At 45.9% G+C, this 18,435-nt stretch overlaps 1 protein-coding gene across 1 annotated transcript in view; it reads left to right on the top strand.

Moving 5' to 3' along the window:
* ERP29 (endoplasmic reticulum protein 29) overlaps positions 1 to 18,435 on the top strand; it is a 68,596-nt gene that overhangs the window by 18,261 nt on the left and 31,900 nt on the right. The window contains exon 2 of the mRNA XM_063963902.1: positions 9,860 to 9,998. Within this exon, the coding sequence (XP_063819972.1) occupies positions 9,860 to 9,998 (139 nt within the window). The remainder of the gene's footprint in view (positions 1 to 9,859; positions 9,999 to 18,435) is intronic.

The raw sequence follows: 18,435 nt of genomic DNA, 5'->3' as shown, positions 1-18,435 counted from the left end.
CATTCAGTTGAATTCCTCCTATATTCAATACAGAAAACAAAGAAATATAGTCTTAAACTCAGGTTAAAGCAGTTTCAATTTATTTATATTTATAGAACACCCCAATAGTGTGTTGATGCATAATATTCTGCATAACAATTTTCATACAGTCGCTGCACAAAGATTGTCCTAGACAAAGGTTGAAATCAAGGCTTAAAGTGGACCTAGAGGCGTTCTACAAAAAGTCCTCCCTCCCCCCCATGACATTAGGCATACTTATCTCAACTGGTACCTAAAATTTCAGGGATGGGTTAATCCAATAGAGGGGTCTCTTGTGCACCTGCATACCAAATTGGGGGTCTCTAGTCCCCAAGAGCCGGAGTTAAGCGGAGTCAAAAGTGACCTCCTCCTGTATCACCTCAGCTGCCAAAGAAAATCCACGACCTGACTTTTAACTTTCACTGTGGCTGTTTTATAGCAATCAATCAGGGGTAACGCCGCCCCCCGAATTTTGAGAGGGTTAATCCTGGTACCCCCTGAAAGGCCAGACTGTCTAGTTTCAGGGATCCCTTGGACTGCAAATTACTGTCGAAAGGGGGCCCGGAAATTGAGGTTTAAACAAGGTGCCCCACTCCCAGGCTTAAGTCCCGTGCTGCTGCACTGTCGTTCCTCTTCACTGCAGTAGCGTGTCATGTACGCCGCGCTGCAAAAAGGAAGTGCCAGGATCTGAAGAGGGGGAGGCAGCCCGAAAGACACAGTGCTGCCCACATCATCTATTGTGCTGGGCACACAGAATTATGGTCTCTCTGTGAAACTCTTCTGAGAGGAGTCCCTGGCATTTTGTGGGCGGTCACTGTACAGAGCTGTGGTGGATAAGATAACTAGTTCTGTCTACCCATGTAGGTGATGGAAAGTAGATCTGCCCCGTTTTGGACCACTTTAACCCCTAGTTGAAATTATATACATTACAACTAGTTTTGGGTTCTCTCAGTGCAGCTAAAATGGTAACTGGAATATATTTTCTCTTACGTCCTAGAGGATGCTGGGGACTCCGTAAGGACCATGGGGAATAGACGGGCTCCACTTGAGACATGGGCACTAAAAAGAACTTTAGGTATGGGTGTGCACTGGCTCCTCCCTCTATTCCCCTCCTCCAGACCTCAGTTTAATACTGTGCCCAGAGGAGACTGGGTGCACTACAGGGAGCTCTCCTGAGCTTCCTTATAAGAAAGTATTTTGTCAGGTTTTTTATTTTCAGGGAGACCTGCTGGCAACAGGCTCCATGTATCGTGGGACCGAGGAGAGAGAAGCAGACCTACTTAACTGCTAGGCTCTGCTTCTTAGGCTACTGGACACCATTAGCTCCAGAGGGAGTCAGAACGCAGGTCTCCCCTAGCGGTTCGTCCCGGAGCCTCGCCGCCGTCCTCCTCGCAGAGCCGGAAGATAGAAGCCGGGTGAGTATAGGAAGGCAGAAGACTTCAAAGGCGGCAGAAGACTTCAGAGCTTCACTGAGGTAACGCTGCGCGCCATTGCTCCCACACTGAACACACACAGCGCACACTGTTGGGTGCAGAGCGTGGGGGGCGCCCTGGGCAGCAATGTATACCTCTAGGACTGGCTGTAAGGAAATATACATTTATTTGTGTGTTTTTGAGTCTCCCCGCCAGTTTGTTCAAAGAGCGGGACCGAAGCCCGCCACTGAGGGGGTGGGGCTTCTCCCTCAGCACTCACCAGCGCCATTTTCTTCACAAGCACACGCTGAGAAGCTGGCTCCCCGGACTCTCCCCTGCTGATCTCCGGTGACAGATGGTTTTAAAGAAGGGGGGTGCACATAATTTGGCGCAGTGAATAGCGCTGTATCTGGGTAATTTTTTTCTGTTTCCCAGGGTTATTGGCGCTGGGTGTGTGCTGGCATACTCTCTCTCTGTCTCTCCAAAGGGCCTGGTGGGGAACCTGTCTCCAGATAGAGTTTTCCCTGAGTGTGTGGTGTGTCAGTACGTGCGTGTCGGCATGTCTGAAGCGGAAGGCTCTCCTAGGGATGAGGTGGAGCGCATGAGTGTGGTGTCTCCGGCGGCAACGCCGACACATGACTGGATGGATATGTGGAATATTTTAAATGCAAAAACGTTTGGACAATGCAGAGTCCAGGGACAGTACAGAGGGTCATACCCTGCCTTTCCCTATGTCACAGGGGCCTTCTGGGTCTCAAAAACGCCCACTGTCTCCGGTAGTTGACACAGTTACCGACACAGATTCTGATTCCAGTGTCGATTATGATGATGTGAGGTTGCAGCCAAAATTGGCAAAGAGTATTCATTATATGATTATTGCTATAAAGGATGTGCTGCATATTATAGATGACCCCGCGGTGCCCAATCCAAAAATCCACATGTTTAAAGAAAAGAAGCCTGAGGTTACTTTTCCGCCTTCTTTTGAATTAAATGAGTTACTTGAAAGTGCTTGGGAAACTCCAGACAAGAAACTGCAGATTCCCAAGAGGATTCTTATGGCGTATCCTTTCCCGATCAAGGACAGGATACGGTGGGAATCCTCCCCAAGGGTGGACAAGGCGTTGACACGCCTTTCCAAAAAGGTGGCGCTACCGTCTCAGGATACCGCTGCCCTCAGGGATCCTGCTGACCGCAAGCAGGAAACTACCTTAAAGTCGATTTACACACATACCGGTACGTTACTCAGACTGGCAATAGCGTCGGCTTGGGTTTGTAGCGCTGTAATAGCGTGGACTGATACCTTATCTGCTGATATGGATGCCATGGATAAGGAAACTATTTTATTGACCCTGGGCCATATTAAGGATGCGGTCCTTTATATGAGAGAGGCTCAGAGGGATATAGGCTTACTGGGGTCCAGAGCGAACGCTATGGTGATTTTGGCCAGGCGAGCACTGTGGACCCGACAGTGGTCGTGTGATGCCGACTCAAAACGGCATATGGAGGTGTTGCCTTATAAGGGTGAGGAGTTGTTTGGGGAAGGTCTCGCGGACCTAGTTTCCACAGCTACTGCAGGTAAATCAACTTTTTTACCTTATGTCTCCTCACAGCCTAAGAAAGCGCCACATTATCAGATGCAGTCCTTTCGGCCGCATAAATCCAAGAGAGCTCGGGAATCTTCCTTTCTTGCCAGAGGTAAGGGCAAGGGGAAAAAGCTGCCAACTACAGCCAGTTCCCATGAACAAAAGTTCCCCCCCCCCCGGCCTCTACTAAATCCACCGCATGACGCTGGGGCTCCGCGGGTAGAGTCCGCTCCTGTGGGGGCACGTCTTCGTCATTTCAGCCAGGTCTGGGTTCATTCTCAGGTGGACCCCTGGGCAATAGACATTGTTTCCCAGGGGTACAAGCAGGAATTCGAAGAGGTGCCTCCTTGCCGGTTTTTCAAATCGGCACTGCCGACTTCTTCCCCAGAGAGGGAGGTGGTTTTGGCAGCAATTCAAAAGTTGTACCTTCAACAAGTGGTGGTCAAAGTTCCCCTGCAGCAGCAGTGGATGGGCTATTACTCAACCCTGTTTGTAGTTCCAAAACCGGACGGTGCGGTCAGACCCATTCTGAATTTAAAATCCTTAAACCTATACTTAAGGAGATTCAAGTTCAAGATGGAATCGCTCAGGGCGGTCATTGCAAGTCTGGAAGAGTGAGATTATATGGTGTCCCTAGACATAAAGGATGCATACCTTCATGTCCCCATTTATCAACCTCATCAGGCGTTCCTGAGATTTGTGGTGCAGGATTGTCACTACCAATTTCAGATGTTGCCGTTTGGGCTTTCCACGGCCCCGAGGATTTTTACCAAATTAATGGCAGAGATGATGGTGCTCCTGCGCAAGCAGGGTGTCACAATTATCCCATACTTGGACGATCTCCTGATAAAAGCGAGATCGAGAGAACAGTTGCTGGACAGCGTATCACTCTCCCTGAGGGTGTTGCAACAACACGGTTGGATTCTCAATCTACCGAAATCACAGTTAATTCCAACGACCAGATTGCCTTTCTTAGGCATGATTCTGGACACGGAACAAGAGAGGGTCTTTCTCCCGACGGAAAAGGGCCAGGAACTTTAGAGCTTGGTCAGGGACCTGATGAAGCCAGACAGGGTGTCGGTACATCACTGCACTCGAGTGCTGGGAAAAATGGTGACGTCTTACGAGGCCATTCCATTCGGCAGGTTCCATGCCAGGACCTTTCAGTGGGACCTTCTGGACAAGTGGTCCGGGTCACATCTACAGATTCATCAGATAATCCGCCTGTCCCCCAGAGCCAGGGTGTCTCTCCTGTGGTGGCTGCAGAGTGCTCACCTTCTAGAGGGTCGCAGGTTCGGCATCCAGGACTGGGTGCTGGTGACCACGGACGTGAGCCTCCGAGGATGGGGAGCAGTCACACAGGGAAGAAATTTCCAAGGTCTGTGGTCAAGCCAGGAGGCTTGTCTTCATATCAACATTCTGGAATTAAGGGCCATATATAACGGCCTTCGTCAGGCGCAGACCTTGCTTCAAGGTCTACCGGTTCTGATTCAGTCAGACAACATCACAGCAGTGGCTCATGTAAACTGCCAAGGCGGCACGAGGAGCAGAATGGCAATGGCAGAAGTCTCAAGGATTCTTCGTTGGGCGGAGAGTCATGTAAGCGCTCTGACAGCAGTCTTCATTCCGGGAGTGGACAACTGGGAAGCAGACTTCCTAAGCAGACACGATCTGCATCCAGGAGAGTGGGAATTTCATCAAGAAGTCTTCGCAGAGATTGCAAGTCAGTGGGGACTGCCTCAAATAGACATGATGGCTTCACGTCTCAACAAAAAACTTCCGAGATATTGCGCCAGGTCAAGGGACCCTCAGGCGTTTGCAGTGGACGAACTGGTGACACCGTGGGTGTTTCAGTCGGTCTATGTGTTCCCTCCTCTTCCTCTCATCTCAAAGATACTGAGAATCATAAGACGAAGAGGAATTCGGGCAATTCTCATTGTTCCAGATTGGCCTCGAAGGGCCTGGTATCCGGATCTGCAGGAAATGCTCACCGAAGATCCGTGGCCTCTTCATCTCACGGAGGACCTGTTACGACAAGGGCCCTGTCTGTTCCAGGACTTTACCGCGACTGCGTTTGATGGCATGGCGGTTGAACGCAGGATCCTAGCGGAGAAGGGCATTCCGGATGAGGTCATTCCTACTATGATAAAGGCTAGGAAGGAGGTGACATCGAAACATTATCACCGTATCTGGAGGAAGTATGTATCTTGGTGCGAAGCCAAGACTGCTCCTCCGGCAGAATTCCATCTGGGACGTTTTCTCCACTTCCTACAAACTGGAGTGAATTTGGGCCTAAAATTAGGCTCCATTAAGGTTCAGATTTCGGCCCTATCCATTTTCTTTCAAAAGGAATTGGCTTCTCTTCCAGAAGTCCAGACTTTCGTGAAAGGGGTGCTGCATATCCAGCCTCCTTTTGTGCCTCCGGTGGCACCATGGGACCTTAACGTGGTGTTACGGTTCCTTAAGTCTCACTGGTTTGAGCCTCTTCAGACAGTTGAATTAAAGTATCTCACTTGGAAAGTGGTCATGTTATTGGCGTTGGCTTCGGCACGGCGTGTGTCGGAGTTGGCGGCTTTGTCTCACAAAAGCCCTTATCTGATTTTCCATGTGGATAGAGCTGAGTTGCGGACTCGTCCTCAATTTTTGCCTAAGGTGGTTTCTTCTTTTCATATGAACCAACCTATTGTGGTGCCTGTGGCTACAAGGGACGTGGAGGATTCCGAGTCCCTGGATGTGGTCAGGGCATTGAAAATTTATGTGGCCAGAACGGCTCGGGTTAGGAAAACAGAGGCCCTGTTTATCCTATATGCAGCCAACAAGGTTGGCGCTCCTGCGTCTAAACAGACTATTGATCGCTGGATCTGTAACACGATTCAGCAGGCCTATTCTACGGCTGGATTGCTGTTACCGACTTCGGTAAAGGCCCATTCCACTAGGAAGGTGGGCTCTTCTTGGGCAGCTGCCCGAGGCGTCTTGGCGTTACAACTTTGCCGAGCAGCGACTTGGTCGGGTTCAAACACTTTTGCAAAATTCTACAAGTTTGATACCCTGGCTGAGGAGGACCTCATGTTTGCTCATTCGGTGCTGCAGAGTCATCCGCACTCTCCCGCCCGTTTTGGAGCTTTGGTATAATCCCCATGGTCCTTACGGAGTCCCCAGCATCCTCTAGGACGTAAGAGAAAATAAGATTTTAAACCTACCGGTAAATCTTTTTCTCCTAGTCCGTAGAGGATGCTGGGCGCCCGTCCCAGTGCGGACTGCATTCTGCAAGACTTGTATATAGTTATTGCTTCCATAAGGGTTATGTTACAGTTTTGATCAGTCTCTGACTGATACGGTTTGGTTTCATACTGTTAACTGGTTCGTATATTCCATGTTATCCGGTGTGAATGGTGTGGCTGGTATGAATCTTGCCCTTGAATTTACAAAATCCTTTCCTCGTACTGTCCGTCTCCTCTGGGCACAGTTTCTCTAACTGAGGTCTGGAGGAGGGGCACAGAGGGAGGAGCCAGTGCACACCCATACCTAAAGTTCTTTTTAGTGCCCATGTCTCCAGTGGAGCCCGTCTATTCCCCATGGTCCTTATAGAGTCCCCAGCATCCTCTACGGACTAGGAGAAAAAGATTTACCGGTAGGTTTAAAATCTTATTTTTAACTCTCAGGGCCTGATTCAGAGTAGCACACAAAGCTGATGTTCACAAACTTGGGTGACTTTTTGCTACTGCGTGTGCGTGAAAATACCTAAAAACTTGTGCAGCACATACGTTACAGAGTGTCGCAGTTGTGATTTAGACGTATGGTATCAGAAACATGAGCGTGATTGGGTGATAGCTAAGAAGACACACCGAAATGGTCCGTCCTATGGGCATGCAATGGAAGTGTTGCAGACTTGTCGCAGAAGTGTTTGCCTACACAAACACTTCATCGTTCACATTGCAGGCCAAACACAGACAGAAAAACTACACCTGACATAGGGCTGATGTGAGTTTGATGGTGGTGTCTACACTGAAAGTTGGCGTCTCAGTCCTGGCACATTCATACACAAGGATGTACACCAGGGAAGGAATTTCTAGTGGCATTTGCATAAAGTTGCTGATGGGATGACTACCAAAAGACAGCCACTGGCAGAGCTGGCCCAAGGCATAGGAAAACTAATCAAATGCCTAGGGAATTTGGAATGCCTAGGGACACAAGCAGCTTATGCTGATAAAAATGATATGCAGCTTGCCTATATTCTGTGTGTGACTGTGGCTGTATGTGCATACGAAATGCTACATTACAGGGTATTCATGGAAATCGTTTTATGCAGCATTTCGTATGCAGATACAGACACAGTCACACACAGAATATAGGCATGTTGCATATCATTTGAATCAGCAGAAGCTGCTTGTGCATCCTAGTCACATAGCAATGCATTTTCGGCAAACAAGGCACCCGACGTTAGCAGAGGTGGCCGGGAGCTGCCAGCTGACTCAAGCCAGGCATCTTCTGCTGCTTGGCATATTGAGGCAAGATGTATGAGGACACATCTGTATGCAAGCTGAGGAAGAGGTCAGTGTTAGCGACGTAGTGACTGCTGTATGTGGGTAGGTAGGTTGTGCAATAGTGTTTGGCTTATGTATAAGTGGCATTATGTGTGTCATGCGTATAAACACATTAATAATGTGCGGCATATGTGTAAGGGGCATTGTGTGTGTCTATGTGTTTAAGGGCATTAATAATGTGTGGCATATGTGTAAGGGGCATTTTGTGTGTCATGTGTATAAGAGCATTAATAATATGTGGCATATGTGTAAGAGACATGTGTATGGGGCATTAATAAAGGTTGGCATACTGTGTAAGGCACGTTAAGTTTATAAGGACATTATTAATGTGTGTCATATGTGTAAGGGGCATTACTGTGTGGTATTATGTGTATAAAGCCATTAGTAAAGTGGCATTATGTGTATAAGATGTATAGTGTACAGGCTGTATAGGGCACTACTGTGTAGTCTAATGTGAATGAAGAGCAATATGGTGTGGTGTAATGTGAATAAGAAGCAATTCAGTGTGATGTAATGTGAATAAGGGACACTACTGTGAGGAGTGACGTATATAAGGTAAAGTGATACTACTGTGTGATGTAATGTGAATAAGGGACACTATTGCATGATGTAATGTCAATAAAGTTGCACTTCTGTGTGGCGTAATTTGATTTGGGGGTACTATTGTGTGGCCATGCCTCTTCCCAGCAAGAACACGGCCCTTTTTGTTCTGCGCACCGAATGTGCGCACTGTTCCTATTTAAAATATAGGGGGTAGGAGCACCAAAATGAGGACTGCTATGGGTAAGGGGTGATGGTGCTGGGAAAGGGGTGCAGTGTCAGAGGCGGGACTAGCGGCGGTGCTAGAGGCCCCAGCCAAAATCTTACTTAGGGCATCATATTGGTTAGGGCCAGCTCTGGCCACTGGCACGCCGGCCTCTAAATCATTGTGTAGCTCTTGAGTTATATTCTTGTTTCTATGACTAATGTAATAGATTTCCAGGAACTCCGTAATAACAACAAAATATAAGGTATTTTAGCTATTTATTTTGAATGAAATAAATCGGACACTGGATGCTAGCCCCAGGCACAGGATGATTTATAGAGCTGTTCCCATAGGTAGGGTTTGATGGCAACAGACTGGTTTAATAATTGCTGTAAATCCATACAGGATAGTGAGGTTACAAGTTAAACCCGTGGTGTGTTCCTTCTTTTTCATGTTTAATAACACTAATCATAAACATAATTAGAACAGGGTGGACTGGACATAAGCACAAATAAAACTAATGCTCTACTTGTTAAATGTTATAAGTACTTCCAGAAAATCTGCAAAAAGCTGCTGTTCAGTTAGGACATAAATAGACCTCATATATCTAATCATATTTCATTGCACTTTAGTACTCATTACCCTCATTAGTCACATGTGTAGCTGGAGTAGAATATGGTGCCCTATCCTGAGAAGAGTCTAAATGTAATCTGTGTGTAAAGCTGTACCCCCAGCACACAGTCATTGCTGCCATTTTGTAACCTAAAACGATTTTCACTAGGGATGGACATAGGCATCCGATAGCTTAACGCCATAATTTTTTTACTTTTGATGGTAATATTTTTACTGTTTGGTGGCTTTATGATGGTAGCCACCATTGAATGGTATCAAAGCAATGGCCATCCAATATTCAGCTGTTTAACATTGAGAATGGCCATGGGTTCCTATTGTGCATGTGCAAACATGTCTTTTTGTGCATGCTTGAACCATCAGAATGTTTTTTTATTTATATTGAATTCCTTTGATACAATGGTTAGTTACCATTGCCTCGAATGTTTTGATGGTGAGCTTTCAATGTCCATCCCTAGTATTCACCAGGACCGAGGGCATCACTTAAGTTCAGAGTGCCCTAGAAATGTCACTATTTCTCGACTCTTCACTTGTATTTATATAAAAAGGTGACCAGGAACATGAAATAACATTTCAGAGTTTAATATAATGGCAGCCCTTGCTTCTTTTCCTCATAAAATGTTAATATACATCATCCTTGAATGGGGATTTAGAAGATATAGGCTTGGATGTAATGAAGTCCGAGTTCAGCGGCAGTGAGGGATGCCGGACAAACTCTGAATTTTTTTTAAAGGAGCAATCATGTACAAGGTTAAACCATGCCTTGTACATGATTGTCCCTTTAAAAAACATCAGCGCCGAATACGGACTTCATTACATCCTGCCCGTAGTGTAAATATAAATGTTTTTATTTTTTTCACGTAAGAGATGATAAATGGGGCTATTTCCGTCTCAGAAGAGCATTTTCCATCTTTTTCTTCATCACAGGTTATCCCAAAGAGTAAGTTTGTGTTGGTGAAGTTTGACACTCAATATCCGTACGGAGAAAAGCAGGATGAGTTCAAACAGTTGGCAGAGAGCTCGTCTACCAGCAGAGAGCTTCTAGTGGCTGATGTGGGGATTTCAGGTAAGCCTAAATTGATGCACAGGAAAAAGCTGGTATTGACTGTAGCAACCAAGTAATCAGACTATAAGTACCAGAGCTAACAGAGAAGCGCTTGCTATATCACCAATATTGGCCCTCATTCCGAGTTCGCTCGCTAGCTGCTTTTAGCAGCATTGCACACGCTAGGCCGCCCCCCTCTGGTTAGCTTAGCAGAAATGCGAACGAAAGATTAGCAGAACTGCTACTAAATAATTCTTGCAGATTCTGAGTAGCTCCAGACCTACTCACAGATTGCGATCAGCTCGGTCCGTTTAGTTCCTGGTTTGACGTCACAAACGCCCTGCGTTCGGCCAGCCACTCCCCCGTTTCTCCAGATACTCCCGCGTTTTTCCCTGACACTCCTGCGTTTTTTTAGCACACTCCCGGAAAACGCTCAATAACCACCCAGAAACGCCCCTTTCCTGTCAGTCATTCACCGATCAACAGTGCGACTGAAAAGCGCTGCAGAATCCACAGCAAATCTACTACGTTTTTAGTAAAATAACTAAGCGCATGCGCCCTGCATGTCTTGCGCATGCGCATTTAGCAACAAATCGCAGCATAGCGAAAATCGGCAACGAGCGAACAACTCGGAATGACCCCCATTGTCTGGTGTGCTAGCTATTGTATATGTCCTGGATAAACTGTGGCAGTAATATCCTCCTCAAACTTGTACTATTCAGCATTGCTCCGCTTGTTTCTGCCTCTTCCTGTGCAGGCACAGCCTACAGTGTATCAGCTCATTGCCACAGCACATAATGAAGACTTTGTACTCACAGTTAAATTATATTCTCTTATCCTTGTACCAAATACCATTTTTAGACTTATCTGCTAACAGGTGTCCACTTGTTGCTTTCTAGCACTGACTAAAAGTAACATGAGCTTTGCTGAAATATGTAGCAGCTCTTCTGATAAGAGCTTTACCGGCAGATAAAAGACTTCTCGGGAGGCCATCGGCCTACGCAAACGCAAGCTGCATGGGGACAGAGAGGGATCTGTATATATATGACATTGCTTATTGTACAGAAGGTCCGGAAAGGTACGCTTGCTTGCTGCATACCGGCACATAGCTGTGATGCAGGTCCACAGTGGATATCTCTGACATCTGCTGCAGATCCTTTTTAATACAGATGGGAATCCATATATCCATATATATTGTGGTAAATGTCAGAAAATGGTAGTTTTCAGAGGTTGTACTGAATTTTTACATTGATACAGCCTGTCCTTTATCCCTTCACAGTGGTGGATCCTGGGGAGGCAAATAGGGCGATCGCCCTCCGTAACACACCAGAGCCGGCCGCGTTGAAAGGGTCTGCAGCCGGCGGCCCGAACGTTGTCTGGTCAGCATTCCCGTAAGCCCGTTTGCCGGGCTTCTGCTGCAATGCATGACGTGCTAGAGGTGCGCCTGGCTCCCGCAACCTGGCTTCCTTAATCTCTTTCCCAGCTGTGTCCCTGGCTCGGCTCCTGGTTCCGCATGCTGTGACATCTTTGTGCGAGAACAGCAGAGAGTTCAGGAGTTGCCATCAGAAGGAGATATCAGCGGCACTGTGCCCCAGGCAATCTGACAGTCGCACCTTTTAAGTCAGATTACATAAATGTATAAACACACAGGCATCGTGGCATAGCTGGCGCAACTAGTGTGCCCTGTGACTAGGACAAACGCGTGCATGCGCACGCACTTATCCATTGGAGTTAATGGAGCAGTTGCCAGATGCGAATGGTTGCAGCCTGGTGCACCATGCAGCAAGCCACCATGCTGCATGCCGCATTGATTCAAAGATGAACATGGCTACATTTGTGCGTGTGTATATGTGTGTGTGTGTGTGTATATATATATATATATATATATATATATATATATTGCATTCGGAAAGTATTCACAGCGCTTTTTCCACATTTTGTTACGTTACAGCCTTATTCCAAAATGGAATAAATTCATTTTTTCCCTCAAAATTCTACACACAATACCCCATAATGACAACGTGAAAAATTATTTTTTTTAGATTTTTGCAAATTTATTACAAATAAAAACTAAGAAATCACACGTACATAAGTATTCACAGCCTTTGCCATGAAGCTCAAAATTGTTTCCACTGATCATCCTTGAGATGTTCCTACAGCTTAATTGGAATGCACCTGTGGTAAATTCAGTTGATTGGACATGATTTGGAAAGGCACACACCTGTCTATATAAGGTCCCACACATGACAGTGCATGTCTGAGCACAAACCAAGCATTAAGTCAAAGGAATTGTCTGTAGACCTCCGAGACAGGATTGTCTCGAGGCACAAATCTGGGGAAGGGTACAGAAAAAGATCTGCTGCTTTGAAGGTCCCAATGAGTACAGTGGCCTCCATCATCCGTAAATGGAAGTAGTTTGGAACCACCAGGACTCTTCCTAGAGCTAGCCGTCCGTCTAAACTGAGAGATCGGGGTAGAAGGGCCCTAGTCAGGGAGGTGACCCGGTAGAACCCGATGGCCACTCTGTCAGATCTACAGCATTCCTCTGTGGAGAGAGGAGAACTTTCCAGAAGGACTACCATCTCTGCAGCAATCCACCAATCAGGCCTGTATGGTAGAGTGGCCAGACAGAAGCCACTCCTTAGTAAAAAGCACATGGAAAAATGCACCTAAAGTACTCTCAGACCATGAGAAACAAAATTCTCTGGTCTGATGAGACAAAGATTGAACTCTTTGGCGTGAATGCCAGGCGTCATGTTTGGGAGATATAAATGTTGATTTACATACAGGACTAAAAGCAACACTTTAAAAAGACATTCAATACACTTTAAATGGAGCCGCTGCGGCCGCTGTAATCAATCCTTAGCCTACGTACTTTTTACACCATTAGCGTACAAAGCCCCGTACCATGTACGTACTTTGCGTACAAGTGCCGCGCTGGCCGTACAAAGTACACGCAGTGCGTACACACCCAAAAATACTCTGTGAGCACTTAGCAGCTACACGTGTGACTGTAATACACTTATAACCTTAGCAGGGAAAAGAGACACAACACCAGTTTGTATTTAAGATGCTGAGTTCCGACACACCAACATATAATTGCTGAAAGGGGGGTTACAATAAACAACAATACAATAGAAAAATGGCTACAGTCAATGGTACATACGTTTTTGGTTTCGCCTGCGCTTCCCGGCCGGTCCTCAGTCATCAAGGGAGCTGACCTTCAGAGTCTGTGTGAGACCAGGCATGCAGCTGGCTTTTTATACAATAGTCCAAAACCTAACACAATGGAAACTCTAATCTCTTTGTCCATTGGACACAGGGATGGTCATTTACAGTACAGGAGAGGTCATAGGTCGATTTGAATAGGTGGGCGATGTCTGTTCCAGGTGCACTTGCAGATGGTCTCCTCTGGGTTCCCGCCGCATACCAAGTGTACAGTAAATACAGTCAATATTTATATTCTGCTCCTGTACATAACTATTCGCAGGAGCGTGCGATCTTCTGCAAACCAACACCAGAATATTGCCCTTAATATACCCTACAGCTGGATACCAGACACCACCTTATAACCTAGTTCTGTCCCCTCCTATCCTGTAAAGGTGAATCCCTTTGTTCTGATACCATTTAAACTAGTGTAACTTGCTGGTATGGTGCAGGGAGACTATGTGTACATTGTGCACTATTTGGATTAAATATGTAATGTGTTTTTATGGCTTTTCCATGCGACTACAAACACTACCGTAAATACTCCTACCACGCGCTAATACGCAGGACCGCGGGAGCGACTATACGCAAATTGCGAATATGCACACGCGCGGCAGAACATGTACGCGCACGGAGGCCATCTGTGTGTAGTTTGTACGTGATGTGTGTACTGCAATATTTTTCTACTTCGACAGTCCACCCTTTGGCAGTCACCAATAACTGCCACTAACTAATCAATAAACAGAAAAATATCTATACAATATATACAGAAGCTTTGATGATCGGGGAAGAGTTGTAGGTGGGAAATGTATGACCTAGTGGGATAGTAAAAAGCAGGTATGTATGAATCAATGTCTGAGGGGCATGTATCATCGTGCCGTATATGTTCTAAATAAGCTTCGAGGTATTGCGAAGTATACATTAAATCCTTCTCATCCCGTATTAAGGGTCTGTAAATGGGCCAACAAACACTACCGAGCTCTTTTCGGCTTCTTGTTCCAACAAATGGGGTGCACATTTAGTTGATGATACACGGAGGGGGAACATATGTGAGTGCTAGTATATGTGGATATCACCTGTCGACTATGTGTGCCATTAACTGGAGGTTGCAGAGATGAAGATAAGGCACATATATAAAAATACATTCACATAAACATTTTGGGTAGGGCTGACGTCTTTTCTGGTTGGATGTATCTGGGCAGAGGGGAAACATAGAAAAACGGGTGAAAGAAACAGGCCATGAAATTAATTTGCAATCCTTATCATAACACTGTCTCTATGGATGGATCATAAATTAAATCTGCTATAACAGCGCCCTCGCTCCTTAGACTCATCAAATTTGTGCTGCGCTTGCGCCGCGTTAGAATTTGAACACACCTAAATATCAAACCAATAATTATGATGACTCCCAGGATACAAAGGAGAAACTTCCCCACACTCATAATGACGTTCTGTGCTCACTATCCTAACCCTGAGAACCATTTGCGTGGATTCAACCATGAGACCCAGCCGGTCAGTTCATTACCCACAGTCGCTAAGGTAAGGTTGTGCTTCCTCCTGAACTCCCACTTCAACTGCAAGATCTCATCCATCTTCTGATCAATGATCTCCGTGGGGTCGTCAGTGCTGTTCGTAATATATGTACAGCACTTCACACCATATTGAGTTGCCAGAGTAATACAGTACCCACCTGTCACAGCTGTGACGTAATTAAGGACCATCCTGTGCTGGATCAGTTCCTTCTTGTAGGCTTGTAACTCCCTTCCCGTATACCTGAAGGTGTCATCATACATCTCAGTGATATTATCTATCAAGTTCGCTAGCGCATGGATATACCTATAATTTATAGTTCCTCTGGCAGTACGAGTGATGTCTAATGCGAGAAGGAACTGAATCCCGGTGGATTCGTGGCTCAAATCAGAGGCTGCGTGCTCTGCCCTATCTATGAGGTGTCTCTTGATGATGTGTTCATAGTGGGTATGAGTATAAGGAGCCTGAGCACTGCGGTGAACGTCTTTCATTTTATCGCGGGTTATGGTCATGACCTTCGGCAGTACTCTCCCAATATAACACAATCCCTCAGAGCTCGGGGCAAGCCACTTGTACGCTTTTCTCCCACATATGAAATAGGCATCATTTGGGAGAACATAGGGGACAAAATGTAACATCACCATATTGCAAACTTTCCATGTAAAGAAACCGATCCCTAGTTCTCTCATTTGCTCAGTACAAGTATCGGGCTGGATGATATGGGCACAATACCCTGATGATACTTTTCCAACCCACATGGTCTTGCTTCCACGTGTATACCTATACCGAAAATGCCTCCCACTGTTGGCTATCTGGCGTACAAGTTCAGAGTCGATAGGTATCTTATCAGCTCTGTGTGAAAAGGTCATTGTCTGGTTATTCCACGTCACTTCCCAATTTCTTGGTTTTCGGTAATTGGAAATATTAAAACACAATAAGGACCTGTCTACATGATACTGGTGGAGCTTCAAGCTAGGGGGCCTGGAGATATTGAATTTCTTGTCCACCGGTCTCCCACCCCGTAATTCGAGTACCTCATCTATTGCTAAAGGGTATGGTACTAATCCTGACTTACTCTGACCTTGAGGTACCTGTGAGCACACCCAGCATTCTGTCTGGTTTAAGACCTTACCCACTAGTGAGTGGTAATCACTCAACGGATGGCGGTCCATGTCGATATTAATGTTGGACTGACATCTCTGGATGCACCCGTCCTCAACTATATTCTCACAATTCCTACAAATACAATATTCATAAGACAATAACCCTTCACATTGCCTCCGAGCTACATGACTACCAGAGCGCTTACTGATACCAGCCTTTACTCGAGTGATGTGCTGCTCCTGAGATCCTACAAATTCATACTCGCCATCAGAACCCATTCCAGATCCCTGCTCGACCTCTCTGGGACCCTCACCAAAACAAATTGTCCTGATCAAAAACAGAATTACTAGCAGAACCCGAAACGCAGTCTCTTGTGATAGATCCATTTCGTTAGGGGAAAGAAGGAAAATGCAGGGGGGGGTGTGAAAAAAAAGAAATGGTGCGACAACCGTCCTAGATCTTGTTGCTCTCCGTGCTCAGGTGCCTTTCAACAGTCCTGCCCCTCAACTTTCCCGGAACAAACACTCTAGTGATACGAGGTTCTCTTCACCTTGCTCTTTGTCACGAGTCCTATCCGGGTCAGCGACCTTCTTGCAGTGGGATGAGTGGACCCAAGTCTCTCTTTCAGCGACCTTTAGTGCTGTCGTGCTGGTTAACAAGACTTGGTATGGTCCTTCCCACCTGTCTATGAGGCAAGCTGAGCGTAAGAAATTTCGAATCATCACATAATCCCCAGGCTAAATGTCATGACAATTACTGTTCGGTAGGTCAGGAATCACCAGCTTTAGATTTCTTTGTTGATTTCTCAGCTGCTGGCTCATCCCAACCAAATATTTCACAGTCACTTCATTATTGCATTTCAAATCATCCTGGGGGTCTATCATTACATGAGGTTGTCGACCAAAAAGAATTTCAAAGGGTAATAAGTTAAGTGGAGACCTGGGAGTGGTTCTGATGCTGTACAACACTAGTGGTAAAGCTTCTGGCCACAGCAATCCAGTTTCAGCCATCACTTTGCTCAGCTTGTTCTTAATAGTGCTGTTCACTCTCTCTACCTTTGCACTCGCCTGTGGCCGGTACGGAGTATGCAGCTTGCTATTAATTCCCATCAGTTTGCACATGACCTGAAAGACTTCACCTGTAAAATGGGTACCCCTGTCACATTCAATCATTCTAGGGATACCATATCTACTAGAGATGAGCGGGTTCGGTTCCTCGGAATCCGAACCCGCCCGAACTTCAGGTCTTTTTACACGGGTCCGAGCGACTCGGATCTTCCCGCCTTGCTCGGTTAACCCGAGCGCGCCCGAACGTCATCATCCCGCTGTCGGATTCTTGCGAGGCTCGGATTCTATCGCGAGACTCGGATTCTATATAAGGAGCCGCGCGTCGCCGCCATTTTCACACGTGCATTGAGATTCATAGGGAGAGGACGTGGCTGGCGTCCTCTCCGTTTATAGAGAAGAGAGTGAGACAGTAGAGAGAGACACAGTAGTAATTTTGGGGAGCATTAGGAGGAGTACTAGTAGTTACTTGCTGAAGTGATAGATAGTGTGACTGTATTATCTGACTTGTGGGGGAGACACTGACAGTGGGGAGCAGTTAGAGTCTGAGATCAGGACTCAGGAGTACATATAACGTACAGTGCACACTTTTGCTGCCAGAGTGCCACACTGCCATTGTGACCACACTGACCACCAGTATAATATATATTGTGATTGTCTGCTTAGGAGTACTACTTGCAAGTTGCTGATAGTGTGACCAGTGACCTGACCACCAGTTTAATAATCACCACCAGTGAGTTTAATATATATATATATATATATATATATATATATATATATTGTATATAATATATATATAATATTGTATACCACCTACCCGTGTTTTTTTTTCTTCTTTCTTCTTTATACATACTACTATAGTAGCTTACTGTAGCAGTCTGCGGTGCTGCTGAGCTGACAGTGTCCAGCAGGTCCGTCATCAGTCATTACATAATAAATATATATACCTGTCCGGCTGCAGTACTAGTGATATTATATATATATATATATATATTGATTTCATCTCATTATCATCCAGTCTATATTAGCAGCAGACACAGTACGGTAGTCCACGGCTGTAGCTACCTCTGTGTCGGCAGTCGCTCGTCCATCCATAATTGTGTACCACCTACCCGTGGTTTTTTTTTCTTTCTTTCTTCTTTATACATACTACTATAGTAGCTTACTGTAGCAGTCTGCGGTGCTGCTGAGCTGACAGTGTCCAGCAGGTCCGTCATCAGTCATTACATAATAAATATATCTACCTGTCCGGCTGCAGTACTAGTGTGATATAATATATATTGATTTCATCTCATTATCATCCAGTCTATATTAGCAGCAGACACAGTACGGTAGTCCACGGCTGTAGCTACCTCTGTGTCGGCAGTCGCTCGTCCATCCATAATTGTATACCACCTACCCGTGGTTTTTTTTTTTTTCTTCTTTATGCATACTACTATAGTAGCTTACTGTAGCAGTCTGCGGTGCTGCTGAGCTGACAGTGTCCAGCAGGTCTGTCATCAGTCATTACATAATAAATATATATACCTTGTTGCAAGAATTGGGAAAACAAG

Source organism: Pseudophryne corroboree, chromosome 1, assembly GCF_028390025.1.
Source record: "Pseudophryne corroboree isolate aPseCor3 chromosome 1, aPseCor3.hap2, whole genome shotgun sequence".
Classification (NCBI taxonomy): Eukaryota; Metazoa; Chordata; class Amphibia; order Anura; family Myobatrachidae; genus Pseudophryne; species Pseudophryne corroboree.
The sequence above is the reverse complement of the archived record's forward strand: the minus strand, read 5'-3'. Positions and strand labels throughout refer to the sequence as shown.